Raw genomic sequence first — 17,097 nt, 5'->3', positions numbered from 1 at the left:
CTGCCTTCCATACAAGGAAATAATCCCCCTGTATTAAAACTGGAATGAATCTGGGCATGTCCTCGCTAAACAAAGACAGTGGCTCACTGATGTAAGGGGACCAGCTATGTGAGTTTGAACAGTGCTCTCTGCTCTGCTGGCATTATGTGGTTAATTAATAATAGGTGAACGAGCAATGAGATCCAAGCTTCCAGCCCACAACAAGGATCTCTTGGGCCTCCTCTTACTCCTTTGCACCGGGATCTGACAACGTGAGCATGGAAGCCTGGCATGCAGTAGGAATCTGAGGCCCATAGGACACTGGGCGTGCTTTTAGGATCACACAGGAAGGAGGAGTCACTCCCACTGACTTTCAGCGGCTGAGCCAGCCTTCAGGGAAAGGCCCATAGAATAAAATGGAGGACAGCGTGCGAGGAGAGAACTCATGGTTATGTTCAAAGCACCCACAGGAAGGTCTATTGCATGAGGTACATTTTAGTGGCATTCCTATAGAACCTTGTGCTCTTTTAAATTCTGCTGGACTTCTCCTGCCCTGTTCCCACACCCTACGCACCCTGTCCATTTTGGGGTCACCTGGCTCCTGCATGGTGCTGCAGTGTCTATATCCTTAATTCAGGGACCCATGGGCTGGGCAGATCTGCCCATTAAGTTCCAATACTTCTGGCTTGTGAAGATGCAGCGGCGTTACGTAGGGAAGAATGGTAAAGAGGCTTGGAGTAAGAAATGAGAAAGCTTCTTGGACCATAATGTGCTGCTTTCACTGTTTCCCATGCAGTTGTGACACATACCCCATAGCCATTAATGGTCGGCTAAGAAAAAGTTGGCTTAATTGGCAGCAAGGAAGATTTAGGTTAGATGTGAGGAAAAACTTTTCAACGTGAAGGCTAGCTCAGCACTGGACGAGGTGACCACAGCAGGTTGTGAAATCTTGATTGCTGTTTTTAAGAACATTTGTTTAGGTTTACTTGTTGCCTCAGAATGGTGTGAGGGGAGGGAGTTAAGCAGCTGATCTCTTGAGGTTTCTCCAAGTCCTACAGTTGTATGATTTTTTGTGCTGATATGGGAGGGTGTGGAATCAAGAGTAGAATTATACCACCCTCTGGTGGCCAAATATTTTTTATCTGGAAAAAAATCTGTAGCTTTATTGACAAGTATCAGAGAGGGAGCCAAGTTAGTCTGTGTCTTCAGAAACTCCAGGAAGTCCTGTGGCACCTTATAGACTAACAGATATTTTGGACCACAAGCTTGCGTGGGCAAAGACCTGCTTCGTCAGATGCATGAGTGGGGGATTCCAGAGGAAGGTTTAAAGAGAGAGTCTCAGTCAAGGGGAGGGCCAGAGTTGACAAGGTCTGTTCAGTCAGGGAGGATGTGGCCCATTTTCAGCAGCTAATGTGGAGGTGTGAACGTCAAGAGCAGAAAAACTGCTTTTGTAATTGGCCAACTACTCCCAGTCTCTGTTCAATCCTTGGCTGATGGTGTCAAATTTGCAAATGAACTGCAGCTCTGCAGTTTCTCTTATGAGTTTATTTATGAAGTTTTTTTGTTGCAGGACTGCTACTTTTAAAGCTTCGAGAACAAGAAGAAGTCCTGTGGTACCTTATAGACAGATATTTTGGAGCATAAGCTTTCGTGGGCAAAGACCTGCTTTGTCAGATGCATGAGTGGAGGATTCCAGAGAAGGGTTTACAGAGAGTCTCTGTCAAGGGAAGGGCCAGAGTTGACAAGGTCTGTTCAGTCAGGGAGGATGTGGCCCATTATCAGCAGCTAATGTGGAGGTGTGACCCTCAAGAGCAGAAAAACGGATTTTGTAATTGGCCAACTACTCCCAGTCTCTGTTCAATCCTCGGTTGATGGCGTCAAATTTGCACATGAATTGCAGCTCTGCAGTTTCTCTCTGGAGTTTATTTATGAAGTTTCTTCATTGTAGGACTGCTACTTTTAAGTCTGTTACTGAATGTCCAAGGAGATTGAAGTGTTCCCCTACAGGTTTTTGTATGTTACCGTTCCTGATGTCTGAGTTGTGTCCATTTATAGTTTTACATAGACAGTGTCCAGTTTGGCCACTGTAAATTCTAGTGGGGCATTGCTGGCACATGATGGCATATATATTAGTAGATGTGCAGGTGAAAGAGCCCCTGATGGTGTGGTTGATGTGATTAGGTCCTGTGATGATATCGCTGGTGTAGTGTAGTGCTGATGTACTACACAGAGTATGGTGAGACATTGTGTCACACACTCTCTGAGAAACCACTTGATCAGCATTCTGTACAGCTGTTGCTCCAAAAATATCTGTTAGTCTATAAGGCGCCACAGGTCTTCTTGTTGTTTTTGGACCTTTAACATAAAATTTGTGGAACTATTTAAAACAGTTCCCATGTGACTTTCCTAGAAAACCCCCTAAGCACTACACACTCAAAGAGTGCAGTAGTTTTCTGCCCTGAAGATTACATTTATGATCTTATGGTTAAGGACACTGGGACACAGAAGATCTGGTTGGAGTCAGTATCAGGTTCTGCCAAAAATTTTCCTACAATCCTGGGCAAATCACTTGGGACTTGATTTTTGGCATTGTGGGCACTCAGTAGCTCTGAAAATCAGGACTTATGGTCTCTCAGCTTCAAGTCCTCATTTACACACCCTTTTGTCCATCATTTGTCTAGTTTGCTGTTGTGTCTTTTGCCCTTCACACAATACTGGAAGATACCACAGAGTCCAGGGGGGAATCACACAGCCATGATCATTAAACAGAATCAGCGTGCTAGGCTTCGTTTGTATTCATGCTACTGCTCTATTCAGTACGTGAACCAAAACACAGGGAGTGCCTCTAGGACGCACACCAACTCTTTAAACCCCGTTCCTGTGCCCTATACCACAGGTTCCCAAACTGGGGGGGGCACACCCTCCCGGGAGGGGTGCGAAGAAATTCTGGGGGGGGGTTGAGGCAACTCAGCCCCCGCCCCCCTTCATTCCTCCCACCCCCAAGAAAGAGCCCGCTCTCAACCACGGACTCAATTGATTAACTACCAATTGAGTACTTCTTTCTTCAGCACGCGGGGTGTTGTGAACAGTCCCTGCTGTTTTAGGTGGGTGACCCTGCAGCCACTATGAAAAGGAGGCAGCCCCAAAGAGCCCTGTGGAGTGCCTCCTGCAAATGTGAGTGAGTGAGTGTGGGTGGGGCGGGGAGGGGAAGGGATGTAGGAGTGGAGAGGAGAGGAAGATGGGGGTGTCTGACTGCAGGGAGGAAGCCAGGGTAAGTGGGGGCTGGCGGTGTCTGGGGTAGGGAAAGGGGAGAGGTGGCAGTTGGACCATGGATCAGCCTGGCGGGCGGCTTGGGTGGCGGTTCGGGGTGGCTCTGGCAGCTCGCGCATAGTGGGGGGGGGCATGGCTTGGGTGGCTCAGGCAGATGAGCTGGCCTCAGCGTTGGTCAGCCCATGGCTCGGGCGGGTGGCTGGCCCACAGCTCACAGGGCTCCAGCTGGTCAGGCTGGAGGCTCGTGTGGCCTGGGTGGTGGGCCCGAGGCTTGGGCGGGGAACCTGCGCCTGGCGGGGCTCAGGCCAGTAAGTCCACAGCTTGGGCAGCTGGCCGGGGCTCGGGTGGTGAGCCTGTGGCTGGTGGGGCTTGGGCCAGCAGGCCCACGTTTGGTGGGGCTCCAGCAGCTGGCCTGCGGCTCGTGGGTCTCAGGCTGGAGGCTCGCAGGACTTGGGCAGGGGGCTGGTGGGACTCTAGTGGTCGGCCTATGGCTAGGGCAGCTGGCCACGGTTCCAGTGGCTTGGGCCTGCAGCTCGTGGGGCTCCAGCAGCTTGGGACCACAGTTGGTGGGGCTCATTTGGCAGGCCTGTGGCTTGGGCGCCTGACTGGGGCTCTGGGGGCTGGACTGTGGGGCTCGGCTCGGGTGGCTGGCCAGGGCTCATCAGCCTTCACATTAAACTCATGCTGTTTCTGATATTAAATTACATTTTTATTAAATTTTGGGGCCAAGAAAAACTATTTGTGCTTATTTTTATTTTTAAATAACATTTTAATCACTTTGTTGTGTTTATTTTAAACTATGAATTGAAGTTTTTGTTAAAAGGGGGATGGATGATGGTAAAGAAGTGGGGGGGGGGCCATGAAGGTTTCTCAAGCATCAAAAGGAGAGGGTGTGATGCTGAAAAGTTTGGGAACCTCTGCCCTACACTTTTGTGTTCCCTGGCTGTAAAATGGGGATAATCTCCTTTATAAAAATGATCTGAGAGCTACTGCTAAAAGCTGCTATATATGAACTAGACTTCTTCTTTGTATTGTAAACTCTTTCAGATAGTAACAGGGAGATTGCCGTACTAGTCTATGTACTATCAAAACAAAAAAGCAATCCAGTAGCACTTTAAAGACTAACAAAATAATTTATTAGGTGATGAGCTTTCGGAAACCTTAAAATGGAGATCCATCAACTACATGGGAAGAAGTGGGTCTGTCCCACCAAAGCTCATCACCTAATACATTATTTTGTTAGTCTTTTAAAGTGCTACTGGACTGCTTTTTTGTTTCTTTCAGATGGAGAACTGTCTCCTGCTCAAGCTAATAGATTTGGGGATAAAACATTGCAAATGACAGACATTGAAATCGGGCGGGGGGCGGGAGACAGGAAATGGAGAAGCAGCAATACTGACAAGTTACCTAGGAATGCTACCAACAGCGATTTAACAGGCACTTAAAGTGGAAAGTGCTGATAAGAAAGGCCATTGCAATTCTGATGAGTGTATCAGAGAAACTTTGTATCATGGAGCAGCAAGAGGTTAGAATCTCTCAAACTGGAGCTGACACTACCACAGCTGGAATAATGCATTCAGTCCAGGACACTTCTCTAGCATTAAGCATTAAGATATTGACAACCAGGAAGGAGCTCAGAAAAGAGCAATACAAATTACTTATGTGATGGGATTAATCGCTAACTCCATTTGCCTGCCTTCAGCAAACAAAGTGATTACTTTTGACTGGTGACTCACATAAGTAAGGCAGATTTGGCTTTGTGAATGTTATTTTGGAGAAGGGCATGGCCAAATTATAGGGTTAATCTTCCAGGAATTTGAATTCACATGCCTAGTGGAGACCCATGACATCAAAATATCTGAGGTCGTCTGTCAACCCTTGTGCTCCTTGATATCATGAGTAAGGGAGGCTGATGGGAGAAATTTTCCCATCAACTGCCCTCTGTGTGGATGGCCACGTAAGTCAATTGCAGATAAGTTAGTTCTAGCTATACTATTGCCGTAAGTGGAATTGCATATCTACAATCGACTTAACTCCCTCGTGTAGACCAAGCCTAAGTGATGACCATCAGAGGACAGAAATGGCTGCAAGCCCACTGAGAGCGTGCCAGCAGCTAAACAGGAGGAGTGATTACTTTGGCTAATTCAGGTGAGGTTCATTATAACTTATGAGTTGAAATTAAGAAAGCAAGAATGTAAACAATGACCAGGGGGAAGTTACTGACAGCAAAGATCCCTTGGACAATGAAGCATTCTCCTATGGAGCATAGTATAAGACCTGAAGATAGGTGCTTCCCCTGAATGTCCAGTGGCAAGCTGATTCCGGTCATGAAAACATGTCAGCTACTGGTTGAAGTGAGACGTGTGCCCTCTAATAACACAGACAAAGGTTCTCCAGTTCCGGCTGCAACGAGTGAATTGCATTTCACAGTCCAGAGACCTACTTAACAGTGTGCGCTCTCATTTTCCCATTTCTTTCCCTATTACAGAAAATAAACATATTGCTCCAGCTACAGTTACCTATGCAGGTATTACCCGAGCATCCTGCTTACCCATGAAGTGGCACACCTGTGGGCTGGAACTTCAGTTGGTGAAAATCAACTGAGCTGCCTTGGCTTCAGTGGAGTGACAATATTTGCCATCAGCTGAGGCTTTGATCTGTTGCCTCGTCACATGTCCTTGAGGAAAGCCTTGCCCTGGGGAACGCTGACAGTAATTACTGTAGGGGCAGCCTGTGACCACCACTATAATTGCATGGCACTTGGAGCATGGATTGGGAGCCACAGCAATAAATAAGTGTGGGACCTACACAGCACTGGCAGAGCCCTCAGGTGTGCCAAGGCACGGCAGGGTGCAGGGTCAGTGATCCAAAATGGGAGTGATTTTTTTTCTCTGGACTGAACTGAACCAACGTCCCTGGAAAGCAACAGGGGTGCTGTTGCTCTTGAAGGTAGGGTTTGGAAACTGGGGACCATTGGTATCAAAAGTCCTGGACCAGATTTTGACCAGAGGGTGCCTTAATATGACTGTACTGGCCAAATTCATGTTGGGATATTTACCTTCTGCAAACATGGGATCAAAATCTCCTGTCTTTTCAACCTAGTGCAATATTTATTTTTCAATTCCTCTCATAACATGCACAGTTGCTGGGAGCAGTTCAGACAGATGCAGTGCTTAACCCCAGAGGTGGCTGCATTTCAGTAGCACAAGAAGCTCTTCATTAATCTAGATTTGGCAGTGTCAGGTCCCAAGATGGCCCTTTCTTTCCCATGTATCTCTCCCACTGGCTCCAGCTGGAGCTGCACCCACCTGCAAGCCAGCAGGAATAATTGTTATCACACTGACTAGAGAGCCCTTTTACTTCTACACAGGCTGCAAAGAGCAGTACGTGGCACCAATTACCAGCTGACTTCCTTCTTGAGCGAGGTGGTAGAATGGGCACAGGGCTTTTTGCCCTCCTCCTTCCCCCAGCTAACTAGCCAGAGGGGGGAAACCAGTCCAGGGACAAAAACTATCTGCTTCTGATATAAGCCAGCAGGTCAGCACCCCGTTGTGGGGATGCGGGAGGCGAGGGGAGGAAAGGGGCATTGTGCCAGGGCACCCGGCTTTACTTGGAAAAGGACGTATTCTAGGTTCCCCTCCAGTGTTTGCCCCAAGCTGCTCGTAAGTGAAAACTACAAACTGCCTTAATCTGCTCCAGGTCTATAGTTTGTGCTCCTGAAATGCAGCTGCCTCTGGGATTAGTCATGAAGCAGTGATGCTGTAAGTGCTCCAGAATAGCCAACGAGAAAGCGCTCTCCCAACGACTTAATCAATCCACTCCCAATGAGTGGCAGCAGCCGACCAGCAGGAGACACTCTGTCCCCTCTGGTGCTTAGGTCGGTGTGACCTTTGTCAGTCCACGGTAGCTTATTCACACCCTCTGGCACCATTACACTGACATAAGTGGAAGTACAGCCATAGCCTAGCATTTCAACTTGGGTGAGTTATCAGCTGTGACCGCACTCATTGTAGGAGCACAGCTTATCCCCACCATTATGATGCACCCTCAAAGATATCTGAGGCAGGAGACCCACCCCCACGACACTGCCCATTTAAAGCCCTCCCACCTGCACCCCAACTGTGGCCTAAAGCCGCAATAACTAATGACAGCAGGGATTTGGTATGAGGTCTCGCAAGAAATGTCTTTCAGGGATGCTTGAGCGCTGACAGGTGGCTTCAAAGGCAAATCTCTTCCTGCCCAGTTCTCGCATTCATTGTTCCTCTATTTGCTGTTGCAGCTTTTCAAAGGACTGGCCCACAGCTGGAGACTGACCAAAGACCGGCTGTGTGGCACCACATTGTGGCAAAGTCTGATATCACAGGTGTTCCCAGGCTACATTCAGTGCTGGCAGCACTTAAGTACAGAGGAATCACTTGTGCCAGCAGTGACCACTCCTGCGCTTTGAAGCACCTGGTACTGGCCAAAGTCGGAAGACAGGATACTGGGCTAGATGGAGCTTTGGTCCGACTCAGTCTAGCCCTTCTTATGATTTTAAGTGTGAGTTAAATTGAAGGGGAGAGCGAGCAGGAGTTGTGCTGGTTTGGTTGAGTGGGGGAAAGAAAGGAACTTTGTCAGATTCAGACCCAGTACCACTCACCCTCACAGGCGACTAACTTGGGGGATTCATGGCAATGTCCCTCAGACAGACAGTAGTCACAGGTGCAGACAGACAGACATTGGCAACCAAATGGATTATCATAAAAATTTATTTTGATTCTTGCGCAATTGAAAACTTCAAGAATAAATAAAACATCAAATGACAAGTGACCCAGGGTCCCACCAATCAGACAGAGACTGACGCTAATAATCAATGCACTCCAAGGAAGAAGAATTAGGAAGAATCATCCAGAGGACCCCTGCCCACCTCCAAAAGTGCTCAAGAAATTTGGATGGTTTAAAAACACACCAGAAAATCAAGAAGTGCTTTGGAGATTTTGCATTGGTAGAAAATGCAGTCCACGTTTATGAAACTTTGTCACATGATTTAACATTATAACTTTTAAAATTAACACACAATTCAGTTCTCACTTCCTAGACTGTTGCAAACACTGGCAGTGCAAATGGCATTCTCTAGTGTTCTCTGCTGGAGCTGCTTCCCTTAGAAACCAGTCATCTGAACAGAGCAAGCTGCAAGTTAGATGACCAGATCATCTTGATTTTCAATTGGAGTTTGACCCCAAACTGCCAACTTCTGTTACAAGCCAATAGCAGATGGATGCAGAACTGCAAGGAGCATCTTTGAAAGTCTCTCCCCTGTGTGATTTAAATACATAAGGAATGGGTCTGCAAACTTTCTCATTTACAAAAGAAATTCAAAAATAGCATTCAAGTTGTACAAATTTCTGCAAAACCCAGGGCGGAAAACATTTATTTATTTATTTTAATTAACCACTTTGAGGGAAACGGGAAACCTGCCTGGGAAACACTGAACTATGATAATAGTTAAAAAGTGGTGATATCAAAAATATGAATCAAGAGGTTATTGTTCATTCCTCTACAAAATGATTTAGAAGATAAAATACATTTTATTACAACTGAAGAATGATGCTCTGTTCCTGGCATAGGCATGGCTCTCTTGGCCCTCTTTCTAGGACAGCAGCTATCGGGGTCACTAAGGGGTGTTGGGTTTTGAGCATTCTGCCATTCTCCTGTTGTTAAAGAGATGGGGTCACATGTAAATGGATGGAGAGTCATGGGGAGCAGGAGGGGATGTTCTGTTACGGATAAGTTCGGTGAATCCTGTGAAAACGAAGTACGTGAAGTTTGTCCTTGGTGCTCTGTGAACGCAATGGACCAGCTCCTGTGTGTATAGTTACTCACATTAGCAAGTGGTTGGAGGATGGAGGTCACAAACAGAACTGGATTCATCCTGGTACGACAATGTAAATTTTGGCTTTGAATAGACACACACGTAAAAAAAGCAGACACAGGAAAAAGTGGGGGAGTGAAACCCTGGTCTTATCGCAGTCCATGGCAAAACACCAGTGATTCAGCCGGGCCAGGCTTTCACCTGCAGTACTGACATAGCAATAATTAAAGCAGACACTGCAACCTAATTAGATAATGAATGAACATTACTGAGTTAGCTGCAGTGTTCCCTGTAAGCTGAGCCCTTGGGCAGCTGCCCAGGAGAGAGACTCAAATGCCACTCAGCTGATTGGCAGAGCGCCCACAGCCAACAGCACTGTGTGTCTGCTGGTGGTGCACATCCATATATGCCTTGGTGCACATAAAATTTATTCTGCACACAGATGGGAAAAAAACGAGAGGGAACATTGGTTAGCTGGTATGTGCATGTGTGCATGAGTGTGTGTTAATTACCACAGATTCCTGTCCATGGAAACAAAAGGAAAAGAAAAAAGAAAGAGCAAAAAGAGCAATGCCTAACCAGCAGGTCTTTCGGTCTGCTCCACAGCCCACTGAAGTTCAATGGAAAGCGTGCCACTGGCTTCCCTGGGCATTGGAGAAGGCTCAGATTCCTTGAATTCCCCTCTTCATGATACTGTGAAACGAATGCTACTCTCTTCATAGCACCTTCCTGTCCTGATTTCATACTTTAACTAGTGTTGAAAACGTCAGTGGATAACAGAAATGAAGGTCAAATGGATTTTCAGAAGAAGTTATGTAGACAAAGCCCCCCATACAGCATTTCTTATTCACTCCTTGCTGCATAGATATAATAAAGTTAATATCTGCATTTGTCTAAAGCCACAAATCTTTCTGAGGTCTGGGTCATACTATAGACTCAATACACACAGGCTACATATGCCTTGAGGTACCCATGCAGTTCTGTTCGCGCCTATACATTGATAGCTCACATTCTAGTGCCTGATACTTTCACTTAAATACATTTAAAATAGACATCGTCTTCTAAGTTGTAAAAAATAGAATACAAAACTTCCTGTGGATTTTTTTTTTAAAAAAGGTAAAAGTTACCTTTAAAAACTATTTTCTTCCCCATGTCAAGTAGAATATAAGTGATGTCATTATTAGTTTAGAATACAAAATGATACCATGTGGAGACTAAGCTTTGGTTAATAGTTTTTTTTCCCCTATCGAAAGTTTAATTTAGGGATTTTCATCTTAAAAAAAAAAAAAAAAAAAAAAAAGACATCTGTTGCACAAATACAAAAGGCACGTGTAAACCACTGAAAGAAAAATAAGTGTCCATTTCACTACCTCGAATGGATTCAATAAAAATTAGCTGTCAGCATACCGAGAAAAACAACAAAATTTAAAGAAACTCAAACAAACCAGTGGCAAAAAGGCCATTTTTGCTTGCATTGTCAATCAAATCTTATTTTGTTTTTCTCCAACTCATTATGGGTATGTAGGGTGCGATGTGATACATATAGCTTTTGGAAATGAAGGATCTGATCTAGAATTTCTAGGGGCAGACTAGTACACTGTTAAAAGTACTTCTTGCAAATCAGATACATTAACTTTGTCTATAACACAACACAGAACCAGAAATGAGACAGTGGACAGAAGAGAGGTTTTAAAGCAATCAACAGCAGAATAAGCAAATGTGTTCTTCTGAGGTAATCCTTACAAACAGTGTTCAAAGCCAGCCACGGTGGTGTGACATACAGGAAGCTGGTATTTACTTCTTTTCACGACATTCCTGCTTTATGCAAGAAGAGTGAGCCTGAGCGTGTGTGCATGCACGCGCACGCGCGCACGCACATACACACACACGTGCACACACACACTAATTCCTAGAAAACAATCCCCTAGTGTTTCCCATAACAGCAAAAGGACGATTTCTCCCAGTATTTCAAGATTTAACAATTCCATGCCTCCCCTCTGATTCAGTTCATCACAGCATTTATTTCCCATAATTGATTCATAGGTCCCCAAAATCTTTATTCTCAAATCAGGAATTCAAGTGCAGTATGGACCCAACAGTGTGTGCTGGGTTCATTCACGGAGCGTAACAGCAGTGAAACCCACTTCCTCAGCTGCAGAGCCAGATACCTAAATAGGCTCCGTGCCCAAGATCATCTTCAATAGGCCACTTTTTTAAACAATTCAGTCACTGCCCCACGCTGGAAATCACAGCCACAAATCCCTGCCTGGGCTCAGGGTCATCTGCCCTTGAAAAAGCGTATTTTGTCAATAGACGCAAGAGTCAAAGTGATATTGGACTCAAAATCCCCATCGTGGACCCGGGTTTGCCGAAAAGCCCCTGCAGAAGGGTTGTTTTCCCAGTAATGATGCCAGTTGCCATTGCTGTCTGCTCCAAAACCATACACATCCACCTGACCGGGGAGAGAAAGCAAAAACGTTACATCCTGGAAGACTTTGCCTTCCGCTTGTGCTCTTAAATCGTCTTTGTCATTTTGAGGATGCTCTGGTGATTCTCAACCTCTCTTGCACTGTTCTCATTTATTGCTGATATTGTGCTAGGCGCTGTCAAATAAGGAGGAAAAAGATAGTCCTGTCCTGAAGAGCTTCCAATTGAAGAAAAATCACTCTGGGACCTCTGGCTGCGTTCCCTGGCAGTTGTGTGTGTGGGCCGGGGGAGGGGAGAAACTTCTGCCTGAGAGAGCCTGGCTGGGAGGCAAAGAGGGCCCTCTCCCTCCTTGGTCTGAGCTACCAGGCGTCGGGTGGGGGAATAAGGGGACTCTGGTTGCTCAGCCCCTGTCCCACATCATGCCCCAGGCAGCGGGTGGCCCACTGCCTCTCCAGCTGTTATGAATTGGTACAGAGAGAGCTGGACCCTGTCCCCATTTCTAACTAGGCTGATGTCATGCATAACACAGGTGTAAAATTTCACCTCCTATAGTGCAGGGAACTGTCCCCACTGTATATGCTCCCAGGCCCAGAAAGCAAAAGGTACTGAGAAACTGGCCGCCTGCCATACACAGGAGGAGCATATGGATGACACGAGATGGAACAAGCTGAGGACTTTTTGCATTTAATTGGACTCCTCTGAAATGCATTTCAAACTCTATTACTTAATCCTCTTTTTTTGTTGTGTTTCGTTTGAGAATCCATTTCTATTTGCATCTCTCGCCACACGATCTCCGTCTCCGGGTCCAAGACACGTATTGTCTAACAGCTGAAATCTGAAACGCTGAAGGAAAGTTGAGGTAAGAGGAAGAGACGATGGAAAGAGGCCGATAAAGATGAGGAAATGATCTCAGGCTCTCATGTCAGCCTCTACTACAATTACAGCCCTTGACCCCAACACGGTCTCAGGTGTACACCAAAGCCAGGAAAGGAAAAGTTGGGTCTTTACCTCATCACACAGGTGGAGTGCAAATATCACGGAGAGAATGCCCGTCGAGGGGTATCGCCCATGGTGCTGCAGCCAGTGGTCATAAATGTATTTGATGAAAACTGGGTGGTATACCAGGATCTGTGGAGAATCAGAGTGCTGTTCACAGATAGTAAGACAGTGTCTGTTCTCTAATAGAGCAGGTAGGGTGGGTGGGGAGAATAATTCACACAGGCCGAGGAGCAGGGCCTGCACATCCATTTCAGCTCTCGTCTCACTATGTGGTGCTGAGCAAGTTCCTTAACCTTGTCGAGGCTGGTTTTGGATGGCGTAGAACAGACTCACCTGCCTCACCGGGGAACGACGGGAGAGGTGACTGTGTACACAGCACATACAGGTCCCTGGCTGGAACACTCCAAAGACCAGCAAGTGTTCTAGTGCCTGTTTCTCTGCATTGTCCCAAATCCTACCCCCAGTTCAGAGTCTCACCAGCCGTGTGCTTGGCAACTCCTCAAGACCAGCATCCCTCATTCCCGGGCTGCAGAGACAGCTGTGGCCCTACCCTGTGGAGCTGCTCCCTATTGAGGGTGGAGTGATAAGGCATTTCCACTTCTCTCACCTCCCATTGTCTGCAATGCTGGCTAAGGAGATGGTTTTCCATTCCAGTTCCTCCCGTGCTGAGTTTGTGATGGGCTGGAGGGACAGCTAATGTGTGAAGGGGAAGGAGATGAAGGTATAGGAAGATGCTAGCTCACAAATGGGAATTTAGAAAGACTATACAGGAGAAGAGGTAGCTCAGTGGTTTGTGCATTAGCCTACTAAACCCAGGGTAATGAGCTCAATCCTTGACGTGGCCATTGGAGGGGTGTGGGGCAAATAGATTTTCTTTTTTAAAAAAAACAAAAAAAAAAAAAAAAAAAAAAAAACAGTGAGGGATAGTGCTTGGTCCTGTAGAGAGGAAACTGGACTTGATGACCTCTCAAGGTCCCTTCCAGTTTCAAGCACAGTTATAGGCTGGGGACCAACTGGCTCAGCAGCAGTACAATTGAAAGGGACCTAGGGGTTATGGTGGATGAAAGGCTGGATATGAGTAAACAATGCTCCCTTGTAGCAAAGAAGGTTAACAGCACACTAGGGTGCATTAGGAGAAGCATTTTGAGCAGGTCTAGATAAGTAGTTATTCCCCTCTATTCAGCACTGGTAAGGCCACATCTTGAATATTTTGTCCAGTTTTGGGCCTCCCCCCCAGTACAAAAAGGATGTGGGATTTGCTGGAGCAGGTTTAGTGGAGGCAACAAAAATGATTAAGGGGCTGGAGCACAAGACCTATGAGGATAGGCTGAGGGATTTGGGCTTGTTTAGTTTACAGAAGAGAAGACTTAAGAGTGATTTAATAGCAGCCTTCAAATTCCTGAAGGGGAGCTCTAAAGAGGAGGGTGAAAAACTGTTCTCAGTGGTGTCAGATGGCAGAACAAGGAATAATGGTCTGAAGTTGAAGAGGGAGGGGTGTAGGTTACATACTAGGAAAAACTACTTCACCAAGAGGGTGGGGAAGCATTGGAACGTGTTGTCTAGGGAGGTGGTGGATTCTCCATCCCTCAAAGTTTTTAAGTCACAGCTTGACAGGGTCCTGGCTGGGATGACTTAGTGGGGGCTGATCCTGCTTGAAGCAGGGGGCTGGACTAGATGACTTCCTGAGGTCCCTTCCAGCCCTATGATTCTGTGACAGCTTAGCTTGAGCTTTGCCTATTCACAGAGCCACGTGTTAAGTGCTGATACCCATCTTCTCTCACTTGGCTATTTTAGATTTTCCACGGTGGAGGAGGAAGCCTATTGGCCAGAGTGTCTTTCTACACTTATGGTTTGAGCTGCTGCTGTTCCCCCTGCCACAACACAGCCTCATACTGAGTACACCTCAACACCCTCTGTTATTCCTTACCTGCAACCCTCACAGCCTGGCCCTTCGGTGGATAGCGTACTGAGGAAGGGGAAAGAACAGCTGAAATCACGTCACTCCTTCCCAACTCTATTTCTTGGAGGATGGCTCTCTGAACTGGGCTACAAGGCAATACTGAGGTGCTGGATAGCTTAGCACATCAATGAAAAGCCACCTTAGATGACTTTGTCAGCTCCGTCCAGAGCCTGCTTTATATAAGAACAGCAGCTTAATGCCTTCTCTGAGAGCATCTCAAAAGAGCTTTATGGACCTGAAGATTTGTTCATGAGAGGGACCTGCTGTCTCAACCCTTCACTCACTTTTTCAGAGGGAGAGCTGAGGCAAAAGGTATTTGCTGTTAGACTGAATCTGAACTCTGCAGCAGCACCCAGGTTTCCTGACTCATAGGAGCTTTAATCACTGGATGATGCTTCCCAGCATATTTCTAAAGGTGTGTCTTACATTTTAGCAGCGATGGCACCACGATTTATTTGTGTAACGGAAACAGATTTACAGTATTTTTCTAATTTAAATGGATGCCAAAGAAGCCAGACACATGGGATCAAATTCAATAAGCTCTAGCCTTTTCTGTCCATATCAGGGAACCGTGCCTAAGGAGGAGACACTTGATAGTACTGGAAGACTCAGTATCCACCTACTCTGCAGGAAAGGAATGTGTGTTGCAAATTACCATCCATTCCCTTAAGAGATCTGGAATTTTAAGGGTCCAAGACTGTGTTTGTAATTTTAGGGAAAGACGTTCAAAAAGGGCTTATGGGGTTTAGCAACACAAGTTCTATTTATTTCAATGGCACGTGTGCTCCAGAAGTGCTTTCGGAATCTTAGAATCTAGGGCTGAAAGAGACCTCAGGGAGGTCATGCAGTCCAGCCCCTGCCCAAAGTAGGATCAACCCTAACTAAATCATCCCAGCCATGACTATGTCAAGCCAGGAATTAAAAACCTCTATGGATGGGGATTCTACCACCTACCTGGGTAACACATTTCAGTGCTTCACCACCCTCCTGGTGGAATAGTTTTTCTTAATATCCAACCCACATCTCCCCTTCTGTAACTGGAGACCATTGCCCCTAGTTCTGCATCTGTCACTACTGAGAACAGCCTCTCTCCATCTTCTTTAGAACCTCTCCTTCAGGAAGTTGAAGACTTCTATGAAATCAGCCCCCCTCGCACCCCAGCTCTTCTCTTCTGCAGACTAAATAAGCACAAATCCCTCAGCCTCTTCCCTTAGGCCATGAGCTTTGGTGCTTAAGCAGGGGATTTTCGGGAAGGACCCCAAAGGCTCCCTATTGCAGTGACTATCTCAAAACAGTGATGAGATTCTCTTCCTGTCGGTAATTACTCCCCACATCCACTGCACGCTAGCCAAACTTTCTTGCAGAGGATTTGAAACACCCAGTGCCAGATCAAGTCAATGTCTCTAGAGGCTCAAATCCTCCTCTTGCAGTAGCCTTAAGCCAGAGGGAGGTGAAATGAGTGACCCATCGTTCACCTGTGAAACCATGCAGTACTTGGGAAGAATTCCTTCCTGACCACTGCAGTATTCAAGACATGCCCATAAGAAAGAAACAAACATCTCTCTGAACTCTTTATGGGAAGTGAATTTCCCAGGCCTGACCCAATGCCCATTGAAATCAATAGTTTTTCATTGACTTTATCCTTTGATTTATTTGAAGTTTCCCAGTCTTCCTTTTTGTGCACACCAGGGAAGAATTCCCTAGACCAGGGATCAGCAAGCTGTTTTACATCAGGCCCCACTTTTTGTCCCCTGAAATTAGCAAGGGGCCTCCAACCTACCTAATGTAACCCAAACTGATGGACATTTTGGTTATGTTCATATGAAAACAAACCTCCTGTTGGCACATGTAAGAAAGTAAGTCTAGAATGTAAACACGTTATTGATCAGTATATAAACGTGAATACACATATATAAAAATAGTAACATATTGCAACATTTTTAATGAAATCGATGAGCCTGATACATAGCAACCAATCCTGCTGCACCCCTCTTTTCAAATTTCATGCCCCCTCGATGGGGCCCGACCCCCACTTTGCTCACCCCTGCCCTAAACCAGAGGTTCTGAATGGGCCAGATGTGAGGAGGGGATGGTGAGACACCAAACTTTCAGAGAGGGGGAGATATAGCTCAGTGGTTTGAGCACTGGCCTTGTAACCCCAGGGTTGTGAACGTCATCTTTGAGGAGGTTGTTTAGGTGTGTGGGGCAAATATTTTTGTTTAATCTATCTGCCAGGGATGGCGCTTGGTACTGCTGGGAGTGCAGGGGACTGGACTCAATGACCTCTCAAGGTCCCCACCAGTTCTGTACATCTCACCCTTCCCACTCATTCGTGGGGTTGCAATGCCACTCACTGGAATTTGGCCTGTCTGCCTCTCTGTCATGGTGGGAGCAGCTGAGCTGTATCTCACTGAGCAGCACTGGAACCTGGAGCAAAAAAAGTCACAACCCACACCAGGATTTCCATGCTGAAATCTAGACATACTGCCTGAAAACCTTCCAAATCTTAAGGTACGTGCTTTTTTGAAGGTCCCTGGACTACGCACTGTGAGACAGACATCTCTAGCAGCTGACTGATTTAAAGGAGAATTGTCTTTATTGGAATCAATGT

General features: G+C 46.3%; 1 protein-coding gene across 8 annotated transcripts in view; it reads right to left on the bottom strand.

The window, feature by feature from the left end:
• Positions 1-7,979: 7,979 nt before the first annotated feature.
• The window catches only part of ST3GAL1 (ST3 beta-galactoside alpha-2,3-sialyltransferase 1), a 122,325-nt gene continuing 113,207 nt past the window's right edge, over positions 7,980-17,097 (bottom strand). For 4 of the 8 annotated variants that reach the window (XM_074986626.1, XM_074986625.1, XM_074986627.1 and 1 more), the window contains 2 exons: positions 12,536-12,673; positions 7,980-11,552 (listed from right to left, as the gene is read on the bottom strand). In XM_074986626.1, the coding sequence (XP_074842727.1) occupies positions 11,379-11,552; positions 12,536-12,673 (312 nt within the window). In that variant the 3' untranslated portion in view covers positions 7,980-11,378. Of the gene's footprint in view, positions 12,371-12,535; positions 12,674-15,521; positions 16,914-17,097 lie in introns of those variants that run through there. The other 4 variants (XM_074986629.1, XM_074986630.1, XM_074986631.1 and 1 more) reach the window with 4 other exon arrangements.

This window comes from Carettochelys insculpta, chromosome 2, assembly GCF_033958435.1.
Source record: "Carettochelys insculpta isolate YL-2023 chromosome 2, ASM3395843v1, whole genome shotgun sequence".
NCBI classification, from domain to species: Eukaryota; Metazoa; Chordata; order Testudines; family Carettochelyidae; genus Carettochelys; species Carettochelys insculpta.
Note: the sequence above shows the minus strand (reverse complement) of the source record. Positions and strands in the feature narration are given on the sequence as shown.